Raw genomic sequence first — 19241 nt, forward strand, 5'->3', positions numbered from 1 at the left:
TTAATACATTTTCAATTTCACTCACTGTTATTGGGGTGTTTAGAATTTCTATATCTTCTTCCTTTAACTTTGGCAATACATATGTATCTAGGAATCTGTCCATTTCTTCTGTGTTTTCCATTTTATTAGAGTACAGGTTCTCGAAGTACGTATTGATGATCCTCTGGATTTCTGCTGGATCTGTTGTAACTTCACCTTTTTTGTTCTTAATTGCATGGATTTGAGCCTTTTCTTTCCTTTTTTTGATAAGGTTGACTAAAAGTTTATTGATTTTATTTATTCTTTAAAAAAACAACTCTTTGATTCATTAATTTTTTGTATCATTCTCTCAGTCTCCATTGTATATTGATTTCTGCTTGGACCTTTATAATTTCTTTTCTTGCATGAGCTTTAGGTTTGTTGTGCTCTTCTTTTTCTAGGCGCTTGAGGTTCTGCATTAGGTTATTTAACTGAGTTCTCTCTGTTGTCCTAATATGGGCATTCACTCCTATGAATTTCCCATGTAGAACTGCTTTCATTGTGTCCCACAGATTCCGGTATGTTGTACTGGCATTATCATTTACTTGTAGAAACTGTCTAATTTGTTCTTTAATTTCCTCTGTCACCCATTGGTTGTTTAGGAGGGTGTTATTCAATTTCCGTGTGTTTATGGGAGTTTTGTGGTTTATGTTATTGACCTCCAGTTTTATTGCACTATGGTCTGATTAAAATACAGGAGATAACTTCAATTCTTTTACACTTACTTAGACATGTCCTATAAGCTAGCATGTAATCTATTTTGGAGAATAACCCGTGTGCAGCTGAAAAGAATATTTTTTCTGACTTTGTGGGGTGGAAAACTCTGTAAACATCTAGTAAGTCCATTTGTTCAGTAGCTTGGTTCAGTTCTAGAATTTCATTGTTAATTTTTTTTCTAGATGATCTGTCTATTTGTGATACAGGGGCATTGAGGTCTCCCACTACAACTGTATTAGTGCTTATTTTGTATTTTATCTCCATTAATATTTGTTTTGTATAGTAGGGGACATTCGTATTTAGTGCATATATATTTATGACTGTCATCTCTTCCTCTTGGATTGTTCCCTTCACAAGGATGTAGTGACCATCTTTGTCTCTCTTAATCAGTTTTGGTTTGAAATGTACTTTGTCTGCAAATAAGATTGCTACCCCCACTTTTTTCCAGGTTCTTGTCACGTGGAGAACTGTTTTCCATCCAGGTTGTTATCTTTTAACAGCAGTCAATAGAGTGCAAAATCAGAATTTTAGCAACTTCTTCTGATTCAAGTACCAAGATATTTCAACTGCACATTCCTGGAGGCACAAATTGAGCTTTATAAAACATTGCCCTTTCCCTTCTGTGTTCTTTTTGGCTCTATCACTACAGTTCCCACCAAAAGGCTTTCACTTCAAAAAGCTCAGAAAGTCCTGCTTCTATTATGAGACTGGCTTGCAAATTAGCAATAATGTTTTATTCAGAAAATGATATGGATCCTGAATGATTGATTTTTATAACAGGAGAAGAACAGAAAAAGCATTTTGGAATCATAGAAGGCAACTGGGTGATAAAACTCAGATGCATGCTGTTAATTCTTATTTTTATAAATGGAATAGCTTTGAAACATACATGGTATCATTAAATATTTACGAATTTGAAAATTGAATAAAACTCATATTCCTCATTTTATTTTTTAATATGTTCCTCACAAGGATAGATCTTTATTTAACTTCATCATTAAATTTAAAACTATTTAGGAAACTCCTCCTACATGTAGCAGTCTTCAATGACTACAAAATACTAAGAACCCTGAAAGGATTCCTCAATGACCTCTAAGCAAAATTACTGTAAAGTACATTTAAAGCTAACGCATTGACTAAGGGTCATGATGAAGCATAACACTCTACTTTAACCCACAGTGCTACAACTTCACTATACAGTCCCCTTATGCTTGTAGTTATTCCACAGATAATACACAACTTGTAAATGCCTTCCAACTTCAAGACTATGGATACTTAGAAATAGTAACATAAATACCTTTTAGATTACAGTTCCTTATTTAATAGAATGGTCACTTTGCTTTTGTTGTCTTTCTTCGGGTAATGGACGTGGCTTTATTTATAATATTTATTTTTATACACATGCACAGAGGCCTTGTAGTGTGCTTCTGTAAATCTAATAAATATCTCATGATAACTAAATTTGTTGAGGCAACATAAAGATGATGTTCATTACTAAAAATGTAGACTGCTTCAATTAAGTAAGGAGTCAAGTACATACTTTAAAAGTAGTTCAGACCACCATGGACTCAGGCAGCAGGTCAGCTCCCACAGACTCAGGATCAGATCCATTCCCATGGACCCAGATGCTAAAGCTATCACAAGGGACAGACTGGATGCTGCAGACTGAGGCTAAAGGCCTGACGTACTACCATGTTAGCTCCCATGGATTTAGGATACAGATCCACTCATACACTGACTCAGACAACAAGAATTCAAAAGCAAGTCCACCCATGGACCCTACAAAATGGCCCATCCAGAATCTCTTGCTGAATTTATTTATTTTTTTGTACTGGGAATCAAACCAAGGGCCTCTTTCTGCACAGCAAGAGAAACCACCAGCAGTGTGAAGACACAACCCACAATGTGGGAAAAAATCTTCACCTGCTCTTTCTCAGACAAAGGTCTACTATCTCGAATCTATAAAGAATTTAAAAAGATCAGACCTCCCAAATTTAAAGACCCAATCCAAAAATGGGCATCTGAAATGAACAGACATTTCTCACACAAAGAAGTAGAAATAGCAAATAAATACATGAAAAAATGTTCAACATCACTGGTCATTCGAGAGATGCAAATGAAAACAACGCCGAGATTCCACTTCACTCCACAAAGAATGGCTGCTATCATGAAATCAACCAATAACAAATGCTAGTGGGGCTGTGGGGAAAGAGGAACCCTGCTCCACTGCTGGTCGGAGTGTAGACTGGTGCAACCACTGTGGAAATCAGTATGGAGATAACTCAAAGAACTAGGACTGGAAGTCCCATTTGAACCCGCTATTCCACTGCTGGGGATCTTCCCCAAAGAATTAAAAGAATCATACCACAGTGATATATGTGTGACCATGTTCATAGCAGCACAGTTTGTAATAGCTAAAACTTGGAAACAGCCCAAATGCCCATCAACTGGAGACTGGATAAAGAAAATGTGGTTTTTAATAAAATGGAGTACTACTCAGCCATAAAAAATGAGAAATTAGAGACATTTATAGCTAAGTGGATGCACATTGAGGCAATACTCTTAAGTGAAATAAATAGGACACATGTGTAAATACTGAATAGTTTCTCTGGTGTGAGAAACTGAAAGTGTAAATAAGGACTAAATGTATAATAGGTCATGTGAAATAGGAAGAAAAGGGGCAAAGGGGAAGGAAGTGGGAGGGCTAGGGGAAAGGATAGAAGGGAATGGGATTAATATGAGAAAATGGAAAAATAGGAACAAAATCTTTGTAAATAGGGAGGAATGGAGGGGTTGAAGGGAAGGCTGGGCAAGGGTGAAAAATAAGAACCAAGAGAGACTATGTAAAGGTGCAAATTTCCAATGATGAATGTCATTACATTGTATACCTAAAATGTACCAATGATTAGAATGAATAATCGATAATGTTAAATAGGAAGAAAAAGTCCAAAGGGATAGGGGTAGTGGGAGGGGCAGGGGAAAGGAAAGAAGGGAAAGGAAAAACGATGAGAAATGGAAAAAATGGAAAAAAAGTCTTTGTAAATAGGGAAGGGTGGAGGGCGTGAAGGGAGGGCTAGGAATGGGGCAAAAATAAGAACCAAGATCCATTATGTAAAGGTACAATTCCGAATGAGAAATGTAATTGTGTTGTATACCTACAATGCACCAATAAAAGAATACAAAAAAAAAAACAAAAAACCAAGGGCTTCACACTTGCCAGGCAGGCGCTGTGCCACTGAGCTGCATCCCCAGGCCTGAATTAACTTTTGAAGGGCTTTTTGAACCAGTGAGTCTATAATGACTAGCAGAGCTTGCTTCTTCAAACACAAAGACACTGGCACAGGACATGAAGATCACAAACAATGAGAGAAAACATGATGCTATGAGGGAAGGATGATGGCCATTAACTGATTCTAAGAAATAGATCTACTTCTAAGAAATAGATCTCTATGGACTCTCAAGGGAGCTCCTCCGCCGCCATCCCACGCTCCTAGGAAAGAGAAGCTGAGCTGGTCCCAGCACCCGGAAGGAAGCTCCCCCGTCACCATCCCAAGCTACTAGGGCAGAGAAGGTGAGCTGGTCCTAGCACTCAGAAGGAAGCTACCTGCCACCATCTCACGATCCTAGGGCAGAGAAGCTGAGCTGGTCCCAGCACGGGGAAGGAAGCTCCCCCACCACCATCCCATGCTCCTAGGGCAGTGAAGCTGAGCCAGTCCCAGCACTGGGAAGGAAGCTCCAATGCCACCATCCCAAGCTCCTAGGGCAGAGAAGGTGAACTGTGCGGGTGACAGAAGCAACCCCTCCACCCGTGTAAATGATAAGACACATAAACAAGCCTCAAAAACAGACTTCTGGATCACCTACAGCAACCCCAAAGGGAAATGAGATGGAACAATCTGATAGTCACCAACCTAGACTCTCTGAACTGCCAACAAAAGAGGATGTGGGAAAAATGAAATCAGAAATAATTACGCAGATAACAGATAACAGCAAAGATTTTGCCCATGGTGCAAGGCATGATTAATAAATCTAGAGAGGACACAGACAAAAAAAATAGAGGATCTGAGGAACATGATGGAATCCCAACATAGAAAACAAATGGAATCAATAAAGCAGATACAAACAGATTTCCAGGAGATTAAAAACTCCATCGAAAGTATACACAGCACAATGAACCAATGCAAGGATAGAATTTCAGATATAGAAGAAAAGATTGCAATCAGTGACGAGGAAAAGAAAAGTTGCTTTAAATTGTAAAGGAACACAGAAATCAATCCAGCAGCTGCTAGACGATGCAAAGAAAAATAACATAAGACTGATCGGAGTCAATGAATAAACAGGAGAGAGTGCAGATGACATAAAAAAACTGTTCACAGAAGCCATGGCAGAAAACTTCCCAAGGAGGGGAAAAGAACTTGACATACAGATAAATGAGGCATATAGGACTCTAGTGTTGATCAAAACAAATCTACACATAGGCATATAATATTTAGGATTCCAGAAATCCAAAGAAAAAAATTCTATAAGCAATGAGAGAAAAGAAACAAATCACATACAAAGGAAAGCCCATCAGAATCACAGCAGACTTCTCAATGCAAACCCTCAAGGCAAGAAGAGCTTGGAGTGATGTATTTCAAGCCCTAAAGGAAAACAGCCTCCAACCCAGACTGATGTACCCTGCAAAATTATCTTTCAAAATTGATGGAGAATTAAGATACTTTCATGATAAAGAGCACTTCAAGAACATCATGAATATCAAACCAGCACTACAAAAAATTTTAGAAAATATTCTAGGAAAAGACAACCAGGATCACAACCCCAGGAAACCCAGCAAAATGAATCTTTGGGTGTGACAAATTAAACGCAAAGGGGGAGAATCCAACAAAAAGAAAAAGTCATGACAAAGCTTTTAAAACTTTTAACTTCATCTCTCTAATGAGTGTATAATTCAATCTTGTTATTGTACTGATTAGTATTTTTCTGATTCTAGAGTTGCACGCCTTTCCTTGTGCTATACTGGCTATTTATCATCTTATGTCTACTTTTTAATTGGGTTGTCTATTAATGAGCTCCAAGAATTCTTTATATATTCTGGTCATAGGTTATATGCATTGGAAATATGGTCTGTATAAGGACTACTTTTCATTTTAATGATGTCATTTAAAGTTCTAAATTTTGATGGAATCTCATTTATCAATTTTTTTCTTTTAGACATCATGTCTTTTGTATCCTAGGTAGTTCTTGCCTACCCTGAATTCATAAATATTTTCCCTAATAATTTCTTCTTAAAGTTTTATACTTTTAGGCTTTTATATTTAGGTTCATAGATCCCTTCAAGTTATTTTCATGTATGGAAATAAAGGGTTGAGGTTAATTTTTTATATACAGATACCAGATGTTCTAGTGCCATTTGCTGAAAACACTATCTCTTCCGCAGCTCTCGAATTGAGTTTATATTCCATAAAATGTTAATGTTAAATAATCTTTCAAAACTCAGTGGACCATATATGTGTGGTTCTATTTCTAGATTCTCTGTTTTATTCCAATGATCTATTTGTCTTTCCTTATACAAACACTGCCTTGATTACTTAACTTTAGAAGTTTTAAAATTAGGTATTAAACGTCTTCCAACACTGTTTTTGTTTTTTTTGCTGTTGTTTCTTTTAACTTTTCTAGGTCCTTTGTACTCCTACGTAACTTTTAAATTTCAATATCCAATTCCTCATTTATAGCAAATATATACAGACCTGAATTTTTATATATACCTTGTGTTTTCTAATCCTGCTAAATTCAAATTCAAGTTCTAGGGCCTCCTAGAGATTTCTTAGTATTTTCTCTGTAGATGATCATTTCATCTACATATAAAGATTTTGTTTCTACCTTGCCAATCCTATCCTAATTATGTCATTTTATTGCCAGACTATTTTGGTGGGGACTAGGTTTCAAAGTTTAATGGACAGATGAAGAGTACGCATATCTGCCCTTGTTCCACACCTTAAGGAGAAAGCACTGTATCTTCTCCATTCATATAAGGCATTCTCACTGGAAGTATGGAGTACCTGTCTTTAATCTGTTGAGAAGGTTCTGTTTTACTTCTAGGCTCCTGATAGCTTTTACCATGAACAGCTGTAGAATTTAGTCCAATACTTTTTCTCCAACTAGTGACAGGATCATATGGCTTTCTCCTTTCCTCTGTTAAAATGATGACTTCTGGGGGTGGATCTTCCAGTGCTGAACCAACACTGCCATGCCTATAACAAAACAACTCCAGACACACTCAGCTATCTCATCTTTGAAAAAGGAGTCAAACACCCTCACTGGACAAAAGATAGCCTCTTTAATTAATGGTCCTTGAAAAACTGGGTTTCAACTTGTCAAAGATTAAAACTAGACCTATATCTCTCACCATGCACTAAGCTAAAATCAAAATGGATTAAAGATCTAAATATTAAAATAGAAACACTGCATCGGCTGGAACAAAGGTCAGGTAGAACTCTTGAAGACACTGGTGTAGGAAATGATTTTATGAACAAAACCTCAGTTACCCGTGAACTAGCACAATCAATCAACAAGTGGGACATCTTCATTTTTTTTTTGGTGCCACAGACCAAAGTCGGGTTCTTGTGCTTGCGAGGCTGGCGACGGAACCACTGAGCTAAATACGCGGTCCTAAGTAGGATAACTTCTTATTAAAAAGCTTCTGCACAGCAAGAGGAACCACCAGCAGTGTGAAGAGAAAACCCACAATGTGGGAAAAAATCTTCACCTACTGTTCCTCAGATAAAGGTCTACTATCTAGAATCTATAAAGAACTTAAAAAAATCAGACCTCCCAAATTTAAACACCCAGTTGAAAAATTGGCATCTGAAATGAACAGACATTTCACAGACAATGAAATAGAAATAGTAAATAAACATATGAAAAAATGTTCAACATCACTGGTCATTTGTGAGATGCAAATGAAAACAACACTGAGATTCCACCTCACTCCAGAAAGAATGGCTGCTATCATGAAATCAACCAATAACAAATGCTGGTGGGGCTGTGGGGAAACAGGAACCCTGCTCCACTGCTGGTGGCAACGCAGACTGGTGCAACCACTGTGGAAATCAGTATGGAGATACCTCAAACAACTAGGCCTGGAAGTCCCATTTGACCCAGCTATTCCCCTGCTTTGTACCTTCCCCAAAGAATTATAAGAATCATACCACAGTGATATATGTGCACCCATGTTCATAGCAGCACAATTTGTAATAGCTAAAACTTGGATGCAGCACAAATGCCCATCAACTGGAGACTGGATGAAGAAAATGTGTTTTTTTTATAAAATGGAGTACTACTCAGCCATAAAAAATGAGAGATTAGAGATATTTATAGCTAAATGGATGCACATTGAGGCGTACTCTTAAGTAAAATAAATAGGACACACATGTGGAAATGCCAAATAGTTTCTCTAGTGTGAGAAACTGAAAGTGTAAATAAGGACTAAAAGGTATAACAGATAACGTGAAATAGGAAGAAAAGGGGCAAAGGGGAAGGGGAAGTGAGAGGGGTATGGGAAAGGAAAGAAGGGAATGGAATTAATATGAGAAAATGAAAAAATTGAAACAAAATCTTTGTAAATAGGGAAGGATGGAGGGGTTGAGGGGAGGGCAGGGGAAGGGGGAAGAAATAAGAACCAACAGAGATTATGTAAAGGTGCAAATTTCCAATGATGAATTTCATTATATTGTAAACCTAAAATGTACCAATAAAATAATATTTTTTAAAATATAAATAAATAAATAAATAAAAATAGAGAAACCATTTGATTCAACTGTACCACTACACCATTCCTTGGTATATTCCCAAAAGAATTAGATAGCTTACTATTGTGATTCACGTATACTCATATTTACAGCAGTGCAATTCATAAAAGCTAACCTGAGGAAACAGTCTACATGCCCCTCAACATATGTGCAGATAAAGAAAATATCTGTATACTCCCTGGAGTGTTTCTCAGCCACAAAGAAGAATGAAATCATATCACCTGCAGGAAAAAGGAAAGAACTGGATACTATCATGTTAAATGAAATAAGCAAGTCTCAGAAAGTTAAATATTTCATGTTTTCTCTTATATAAACAATCTAAAAATAAATAAATTTAAAAATAAATAGGTAAAAATAAAGAAGAGATGACCGAAAACTTGAAAGTAGACTTTTAGATATGGAATAGAGGATCGGGGAGAGGCAAGAATATCAAGAGGTAACAGGGATGAAAATAATCAAAATATGGTATATGTATATACAAGTATATCAAAATGAATCTCATTATTCTATATTTCAAAACAGAAAATTTATGTAACCTAAGACAATTTCTTCAAAACACACTTTTAGCACGTATTACAAATGTTAAACACTAAGGTACATTTTTCTTTTTTAGAACATGCATTATAAACAGTTTAAAATATTACAGTTAAACCACAAAATTTCCTAACTTTTCAATACATAACTTTCTGCTGTCCTATCATATAAACAGTTCAAGTAGTTCTAGTAGAGCTCAATGTCATTACATTCAACTTTTGAGATGATCTCTGTCAAGATGGGAGCAAAAGATATTTTACAAAGTTTCAATAATAAAAGTAACACATTCCTAGCTGGGCATGATGACAGACACCTGTAATTCCAGCACTCGGGTAGGCTGCGGTAGCAGGATCACAAGTTAGAGAGCAGCATAGGCAATTTAATGACAGCAAGATCTTGCCTCAAAATTAAAAAAAAAAAAAAAAAAAAACAAGAGTTGAGGATGTAGCACAGTGCAAAAGCCTGGGGTTCAATCCCCAATATCACAAACAAACAAAAAACAAAACAAAACAAAACAAACAAAAAACTTTCCTGAGAGGAACTTCTGTAATCTGAAGAGATTACATGGAAAGATTACATTGTTAGGAAACATTTTTCTATTGTTTTGTTTTCTAAAAGCCAGCAAGTATGAAAACAGAACGTACTGAAAAATAAATTGTGATGTTACAAGAACACTAACACTCTAAAGCAAACCAAGCTAATGTGAAGGAAAGCAATCCAAATCAAAACAGATGGGGTTCCTAGGATTGGAACCCAATTATCTCTTATCTTATAGTGAGCCTGTCCCTTATTGTTTTTTGTTTGTTTGTTTGGTACTGGGGATCTAACTCCAGATCTTGCACTTTCAAGGTAGGTGGCAGAACCACTGAGCTAAATCCCCAGCCCTGTCCCTTATTGTTTTTAAAGATGTTCAATCTAACAGGCAAGAAAATGGCTTAAAAATTAATGTTAGGACCTACTGTATAAGCTTTGAGCTTAAACTAGAACTTAAATCTTTCTTATCCTTAATTTTGAAAAGTTCGGAAATTCCATTTTAGTGTTCAACTTTGGAGTAATTAGTGGATTAATTAATTACTAAGTAAATAACTGATCTCTTCAAAGAGATTGTAGCTAAGTGTGATGGTGCACACCTGAAATGCCAGCACTCAGGAGGCTGAGGCAGGAGGATCGCCACAAGTTCCAAGCCAGCCTAGGCTACATAGTGAGTTTAAGGCCAGACTGAACTACAGAGAGAGAGAGAGAGAGAGAGAGAGAGAGCAATAAAATTATCACAAAACTATTTTTGAAAAACATTAAGAAATACAAAGAAAATTATAACTTTAAAACCAAAATGAATCTATCTCAAAATAGGGTCATCTGCCTTGCCTTATGCTAAAGGACTTGTCCGTTCTCAGAAGTTAAGAATAATGTAAACTATTTCACTACTTTTCCACATGACAGAACACTGTAAGTGGAAAATCTCCTAATTACTTTTGGTAAGGATGGCAACAATGACTGAATAACTACAGCTAGCTACTTAAACATAAAAATAGATGTCCTTTTACTTAAAATATTTTAAGATTTTAAGGACTGTATATATTAATCAGATTCTAGCCCCTTGGTTCTCAAATCTGTTAGGACCAGTATCCTCATTTAATAAACCATTATTTTGTAATACTTGCTTTATAACTTTGAAAAAAATCATAGATATATAATGAACCTACATATGTATTTCAAATAAAAAATTTGAGATAATACCTAAACTTTGGTATAGGAAAAATAACTTATTAAATGTAATATACTTTGCAAAAACTATATGGACACAACTAAACAAAAAAATAATGATTAACTCAGATGCTTACAGCTAAGTGTAGAATTATTATGAATATGAAAACCATACTGATATGGATGTGCTGTATTTGTAACTCAATTACTGTATAAAGAATAGCAACAATCTCAGTGATATAATCTTCCAAAATGGTCAATGTACTGTAGTAGGCAAAGCAATGTTATGCATGCCCAACACCTTGTAACATACATGCCCTAATCCCCAGAGCCTTGGATATGTTGCCTTACATCGGAAAAGAAAATATACAGATGTGGTTAAAGTAAGAACCTTGAAATGGGGAGATTAGCCTGTATTGCCCAGGTGAATCCAATCCTACAACATGAGCCTTTAAAACTGGAGAACTTTTTCTAGCTTTGGGCAGAAAAAGAGATGACAGATTGAAGAGAGCTTAGTGGTCCATTGCTAGTTCTGAAATTAAAGATGCAAACAGTGAGAACTGGAAAGAAATCAATCTAGAAGCTTGGTAAAGGCCTAGGTGAATTCCTCCATAACCTTGATGTGAGGAAAGACTTCCTAATCATCTGAAATTCAGATCAAACAGAGAAAATGTTAAATTTAACCATAAACATCTTTTCACAGGGCAAAAAACAATAATCCTAAATAAAGACAAAGGGCAACTGACAAACTAAGAGAAAATAAATGAAACATAAACAAGAGATAAGGGGCAAATATCACCAATTTATCAAAAACCCAAAAATTAATGAAAAAATTAAATACTTGATAGAAAAAATGGGCAAAAGAAATGAACAGGTATTTACAAAGATATAAATGGCTCTTTTATATATATGAGGGATTATGATTTACATCTCAAAGGTCTTATGCAAAAAGCACAGAAAAGCTTTTCACCTTCTAAAAAGGCAAGTTAAAAGTATTCTGAGATACTATTTCTAACTATCAGTTAACAAACATAAAAACTTTTTTTTTGGTACAGGGGATTGAGCTCAGGTCCTTCCGCTTGCAAGGCAGGTGGTGGAACCACTGAGCTAAATCCCCAGCACAAACATAAAAATCTTGACAGCATTATCTGTTGGTTTTGTTCACTGAAATGCAAAATAACACAACCATTACAGAGGAAAAGTTGGCAAATTCTAGCAAAACTAAACATACCTATTGATCTGGCAGTCCTATTTCTAGGAATTTCTCCGAAAAATATGTTTTCAACAACGTAAAAATACATACACATAAGGTTATTGATTGCAACTTTGTTTGTAATTATAAAATATTGAAAACCCAATATTTAATACATAGGAGATTGACTAAATATACTCCAGTTTATTTATATAGTGGAATAATATGTAGCTATTTTATTTTTTAAATTGTTTCATTTTTATTTTTTATTTATTTTTTACACAGCTATTTTTTAAAAAAAGAATGAGTAAGATCTCTATGAAAACAAAAAGACAAGTGCCTTTATTTTATAATTCTTATTACAAAATGGATAAAGAACACAGAACTTGAAAACTTTTGTTTTAAGCCAGACATCTATTATGTTGCTTTGCTACTTGTACAAAATGAGGTCTTGCAGGGGACAAATAAAAGAGATCCATGTGGTAAACAATGGAATTTTATCTTACAAACTATGAGAAATAATTAAAAGATGTAAAGCAGACAGAAAATTTGAATGAGCAAAAGTAAGTATTGGAAGGATAAAACTGGGCAAAACCCAGGCTAAAAGAGGGTGGAAAGCTTAGGAACTTATTGTTTGTAACCTAGGTGAGAAGGACTGAGCCTCTGAAGTAAAGCTAGTATACAAAATGACATATACTCAAATAAAAATGTTAAGTACACAGCAATTAAACACCAACAAACAATACATTTTCATAAAAGGAAAAAGTATAGATTGCAATTTGATAGAATTGGGAAAAGATTTAGTTTCAGGTCAGCTATAGGAAGAAAAACTTACCTAAGGAGTCAGAGATCATCCTAAGACTTCCACATGTTTTAGGTAGTGATTATTTTTATTAAAAGTTCCATAAACTGATTAGCTCTCAAAATTTTGATTACACTTGACTTGGCTTTTAATCCAATTGTTACTTAGGCGATCTCAGATCTAGTGTATTTATGACGGTGTCAAAAAAAAGTCTGGAAACACATCCTTATCTGGTTGTGAAGGAAAAAGTAACTTGTATTTCTTCAAAACTATGAAGTCAATAGCTTCAACACTAAAAAAGAATAATCAGTTAAAATAATCTGACCCAACACTTGAACCAAATGATTTAAGACTTTTATAGCCTATTATAAACTTCATTTTATGCACTGCCACAAATTGGTGTTAAAGCTCTCTTTTTCTTTTATTTCATATGAAATACAGTTCTAAAAATAGTCAAGTCTAAAAATAAGGCCAAACCTGCAGAATAAGTGTAGCTTTATGCAAGTACAAGTAACAGGGATGTCTCCATATTTTCTAGGAAAACAGATGGTGGCTCACTTGTTCCCACTAAATTCTCTATGTTGGGTCAGATCTCTGGAACATTTTCATTAATGTGGACTATATTATTATACAATCAAATCTATTCTTTAATTCTATTAAGTTATGTCTTAGTTACTTTTCACATTGCTGAGACAAAACATCCAACACCTAAAGTTAGAGGAGGAAAGGTTTATTTTGGCTCATAGTTTGTAGAGGTTTCAGTCCATAATCAGCTGGCTCCAAGGCAGGGTGGTATGGCAGAGCAGAAAAAAAAAAGAATTCATGGCACGGGAGGTGGAAAGTAGAAGACAGTAAAAGCAGCAAATAGGAAACAATGGCAACAGCCCTCTTTTTGTCCCTCATATTCTATCTAGGTTACATGTCCTTAAAGTGGGTAGCACTCACATCCAGGGTGGGCCTTTCCATTATTCATACCCAGAACTATGCCAAACCAATCAGTGGACTAATTAAGTAATCACACACCCTTAATCTCAGCATCACATACTCTAGATCCAGCCACCTCTGAAAAGCTCAATCTATGACTGCATGAGGCTTTGGGGGGACATCTAGAAATAAGCCATAACAGATTAACTCCTCTGCCCCAGAGACATCAACGAGCTTTACTAAAAATATCTAAGTGCAAGCAGAAAAATCCTTAAATTTAATCTCAGGGTCTTAGTTTCTATCATGAAAACCAACAATTAACCAACCTACAAATGTTAATACAGTGTCTAACATGTATTTTCTTCCAGTTCACTGAAAGAAGATAGAAAAAGAAACATTTTCATCCCCAAATATGTTAGTCACTGTATTTCTCTATTTCTTTCCAAAGTCTTTATTTCCAGAAAGTACTCTTTTGTAGACATTTTGTCTGAAGACTGATGAGCACAAAAGCAAAGTGGGAAAAGAAGAGTATATTCAGAAGGGTGTGATTAGATTATTTATCTCTTTGTCATTTTGTCATTTCTCCAATTCTTGCAAGACATCTACAAGGTCAGTGGGATATGTACAAAGGACAGACAAAATATTCTTATAGGAAACTTATATGCCCTATCATCACCCTGTTTTTCAGACAGAATTTTTTATAAGATATGACTAAGTGACAGACTCCATAAGTCAGAAGTATATCAGAATACAGAATAGGCTGTCACCAGTTTTAATGCTGTATCTTTCTACCTTTTTCATCCATCCACCTACACAATGAACAGGAAAGCAAAACTATACTAAAATAAAACAATATCTTTATAAGTTTATTGTCACTCTCCAAAATACATAAGGAATCTGTTCTTAGACCCTTAACCTAATTCTCTCACATATTAATAAGACAACAACCTCAATGGAAGAATACTTTTAGGGGATTTTCAGTGCAGCTAAGAGATCTTAATTATTGGACACACACATAAATTTATTCTTGGCTCTTTTTGTAATGGACAGCAGGTGACATGAACATAAATTTCGTGCTCAAGTATATAGTGTAAAAAAGTTACCATAAACTGACCACGGAAACCTGATACAAAAACAATAGTGTTTGGAAAAACTGATGAGGAATATAAAGCATTTCCAGTTTTTTTTCACTAGAAGGGGAATTTAACGTTTAAAATCTTAACTTGTTTTACAACATATATTGATGATTCAAAGTTTCTCACTGTTGTTTCACAAAAAAACATTTTTATTGGAAATTAGAAGGTGGACGGTGAACAGGTTAGAGAGATGATGAAGTGCTATCCTCATACATTTCTAACGTGAACTGCAGAAGGAGAGGGGCAGAGGAACAAGCATACTAAGCCAAATGTCTTCTGACCTTTGACAAAGACACCAAGAAGCATGATTAGGTAAGAAGGCAGCGTATTCTGCATGGCATCCTCCATATATTTAGTTATAGATATGTACCTCAAATATACTTACTTCCTTTAAAAATCTAGGAGATGTAGAATAAATTTACAAAAAGTAATTTCAAACATTTTTGTAGGTCCAAAGACTTGCCACCTGCTATAGAATGTAAAAATATACTTTCTTTTTCCTATATGTTTATCTCTCAATACTCAGAGTAGCCCTTATTTAAAACTCTTCACTTTTATTCATATTCCTCATGATTTTATAAATCTGGACATACATATGCTTCTTCATAGATTTCTCCTTAACAAATATTTGAGCTTTTTTTTTTTTTTGTACCAGGGATTGAACTCGGGTCCTTGCACTTACACAGCAGGCGGCAAAACCACTGAGCTAAATCCCTAGCCCTATTTGAACTTTTTAAGTCAATCACTTGATTATTTTAATGAATTTTACCTCTTTTTTTACTTATCTTTACTATTTTTCTTGAAATATGATAATGAAAACTATACAAAATAGTAGAGCTATGGATCCCCCACAGGTTTATACAGACATGATGCTTTCTCTTTTGTTTCAAAAACTGGTTTCACTGCAAGTCAAAATCCTAAATAGTGCCTTGGTACCTCTGAATAAACTAAAGGAAAGAAAAAAATTAATTTTAGGGAGAATTTTCATATGTACCTCTGTAAGAGGTTCTTCTGCTTCTAGTACCATATAATTGCAATTCTTTCCAAATTCTGGCTGATTGAATGAGTAAGTACAAAGTACCTTAAAACCAAATGAAAGGAATCTTCTGAACAGAATCATTTGAAATATGAGCAGCTAACAAATTTTTCTATGATCTAATGTCAAAACTAATCGGTTTAAATGTCATCTTTCAGAAATAAGAACATTTTAACCTAAATTCATTTAATGGCAGTACAAAAAGCACACCAAAATAAACAAAAAACACAAAAGGTGACCTAGAGTGTAAGTAAATAGTATCTCATTCACTTTAGAAACCATTCAAAGAATAACAATAAAAACTCTGCTATAAGAAGCAACCATACCTATCCAAAGATTAACATAGAATCAAAATAATAGCAAGATAAAATGTGTTAGAATAGATAGCTACAAAAAATACATGACAGAAAATTTCACTCTGTAACACCAGCCACAAATGTGCTGTTTTTTCATACTATGTACAACATGTATATCCACCAAAATAATCTATTCAAAAGTATTTTGAAATAATTGTAGCCAAGGAGACAAGAAACTTGTACACTGAAAACTGAGAAATACTGTATTACTGAAAGAAGACATAAGTAAATGAAAAGGCAACTATATTTATTAATTGGAAAACTTTATATTAGTAAGATAGTACTACCCAAAGTAATCTACAGACTGAATACAACGTTTCAAAGTCTCAAAGACTTTTTTTTTTTACAGAAATGGTAAAACCCACCCTGAAATTCACGTGGAATCTTAAGTGACCTTGAATAGTAGAAACAATACAGGAAAGGAATAACACATTAAAGGTCTCACACTTCCTGATATCATCACTTAATATAGAACTATAGTAATCAAAACAGTATGATATGGGTGTAAGGACAGACACAAGAGTAATGGAATAGATAACATGGAAATAAACCATTACATATATGATCAATTAATTCTTAAGAACAGCACCAAGGGGCTAGGGATTTAGGCTTGCAAGTGCAAGGTCCTAAATTCGACCCCAAGTACTAGAAAAAAACCCCAAATAAACCCCAGCGCCAATACCATCAAATGGGGGTAACGACAGTCTTTTCAACATTGAGCAAACTGCATATCCACATGAAAAATATTAAAGTTGGACATTTACTTTATACCCTATACAAAAATTAATTCAAAATGGATCAAAGGCCTACATGAAATACCTAAAACAGCAATAAAATTCTTAGAAGAAAACAGGGAAATTCATGCCATGAGACTTAGCAGTAATTTATTGAATATAACACCAAATACATAGACATCAACAGAAAAATTATAAGCTGGACTTCAGTAAAATTAACAACTTTTGTGCCTCAAGGAACACTGCTAATAAAATGAAAAGACATGCTACAGAATAAGAAAAAAATCTGCAAATCATATATTTGAGAATGGATTCTATATGTATAATAGATAAAGAACTCTTACCAATCAACAACAAAAAGCCTAACTAAACCACAGGGTTGAATAGACATTTTTTCCAAAGAAGATATACAAATAGTTATTTATCATATGAAAAGGTGATAAACATTAGTCATTAAGGGGAATACAAATTAAAACTTCAGAGATTTGCTACATCACACCCACTAGGATGACTATTACAGAATAAGAACAAAAGTGAAAATAAGTATTGATGAGGATGTGGAAGAATTAAAGCCCTCATGCTTGCCTGGTGGGAATGTAAAATGGTACAGCTGCTGTGGAAAACAGTCTATTGATTCCTCAAAAAGTTAAATGTAAAATTACCCTATGATCCAGAAATTATACCCCTATGCATTACCTAAAAGAAATGAGAGCTAGGACTTAAATTCTTGTGTACAATTGTCCATAACAGAATAATTTACAAGAGCTAAATGGTAGAGATAACCCACAGTTCCAGCAACATATGAATACATAACAAAAAGTACTATATACATAAAACAGTATTATTCAGCTATAAAAAGGAATAACATTCCGATAACATGATGCAAGATGGAAGAACAATGAAAGCATTATGCTAAATACAGATAAAAAGGACAAAAATGATATCATTCCACTTATATCAGGTACATAAAATAAGCAAATTCAGAGGGACATAAAATACAATAAGGGTTACCAGAGGCTAAGGGAAAAGGGAGGTATTAATTTATTGTTCAATGTTTCTGTTTAGGATGGTGAAGAAGTTTTAGAAGTACAAAGTGGTTACATAATACTGTGAATGTATTTAATGACAGTCAAGTGTACATATAAAACTGGTTAAAATATCAAATTTTGTTATACAGAATACATATTTTATAGCAAGAAAAATTAATAATTCATTCAATGAACACCTACTATCATCAAAACCAACTTTGCTCAGATTCCCCAATTACCGGTAGATGTACTCAGTTTACGTGCGTACATGCACATAAAAAGAAAAAAAGACCCTAGTGTATTTTATGCATCAAATATTCTAAAATGAACTTTCAAATCTTCAAACTTTCAAATCGAAGTACTCGCTCTCTAATTTGACTGATGTTTCAGTTATATATCTGTCAAAAATTCAAGCCAGCCATGGGGTCACTTGGCTATAATCCCAGTACTCACAGGCTGAGACAGAAAGATCACAAGTTTGAGCTTAGCCCGGGCAATTTAACAATTTAGAGAGACTCTATCTCAAAATAAAAAATAAAAAAATAAAGAGCTAAGGACTAGGGATGTAGCTCAGTACAGAAGCCCTGGGTTCAACCCCCAATATCACAGAAAAAAAAATTCAACAAGTCATAATGTTGATAGGGATAAAACATACATGCGTATAGTCCAAGAGCTAAAAATGAACACTGTACCTGATACAGCATAATAGGCTCTATGTCATATCCTAAGGTAGCAGCAAAGTTCTTAGCGATGACTGTTTTTCCACAACCCTACAAACGGAAATACAATCATTCAAAGGATGAGTCAAAACATCTAAAAGCCTGAAAGCAGAATTTTGGAATGAGGCTGCTGTTCTTACCTTTCCTCCAATTAAACATATGTCCTTAACCATATGAGACTGCATCATTTCAGCCAAGAGCTGCTTATGACTTACAGTCTGTATGAAGTGGTCTGATGCACAAGGTTGACCTAAGGGTCTGGTCCCAGCTGGCACCTGTAATTAAAGAGAAGTAAACCAAATAGTATATGCTGTTCTCAAAATGTCAGTAACCTGAAGCACATAACTGACATTTAACCCCTCCCTCATTAATTTCTTGTTCAATTCAATTCTTGAGCTTTTGATATTTCCATTGAGTGGCAAGTATTTTCTCATTCACAGATCCAATGATCCTCATCATCAAATTTCCAAATTAATATTCTTCTAAAATCAAAGTCCTATTCTGCCAAATATTCATAAGAATCATGTCATTTT

The 19241-nt window shown here is 34.7% G+C and overlaps 1 protein-coding gene across 3 annotated transcripts in view; it reads right to left on the reverse strand.

Moving 5' to 3' along the window:
* Vwa8 (von Willebrand factor A domain containing 8) overlaps nt 1-19241 on the reverse strand; it is a 443736-nt gene that overhangs the window by 299486 nt on the left and 125009 nt on the right. For all 3 annotated transcript variants that reach the window (XR_015445839.1, XM_004844253.3, XM_087197309.1), the window contains 2 exons: nt 18849-18983; nt 18682-18759 (listed from right to left, as the gene is read on the reverse strand). Coding sequence is in view for 2 of the 3 variants with exons in the window: in XM_004844253.3 (XP_004844310.1) it covers nt 18682-18759; nt 18849-18983 (213 nt within the window). In the remaining variant the exon portion in view is untranslated. The remainder of the gene's footprint in view (nt 1-18681; nt 18760-18848; nt 18984-19241) is intronic.

Source organism: Heterocephalus glaber, unplaced genomic scaffold (genome assembly GCF_053883595.1).
Source record: "Heterocephalus glaber isolate CG9 unplaced genomic scaffold, H.glaber_assembly_v1.0 deba00001666, whole genome shotgun sequence".
Classification (NCBI taxonomy): domain Eukaryota; kingdom Metazoa; phylum Chordata; class Mammalia; order Rodentia; family Bathyergidae; genus Heterocephalus; species Heterocephalus glaber.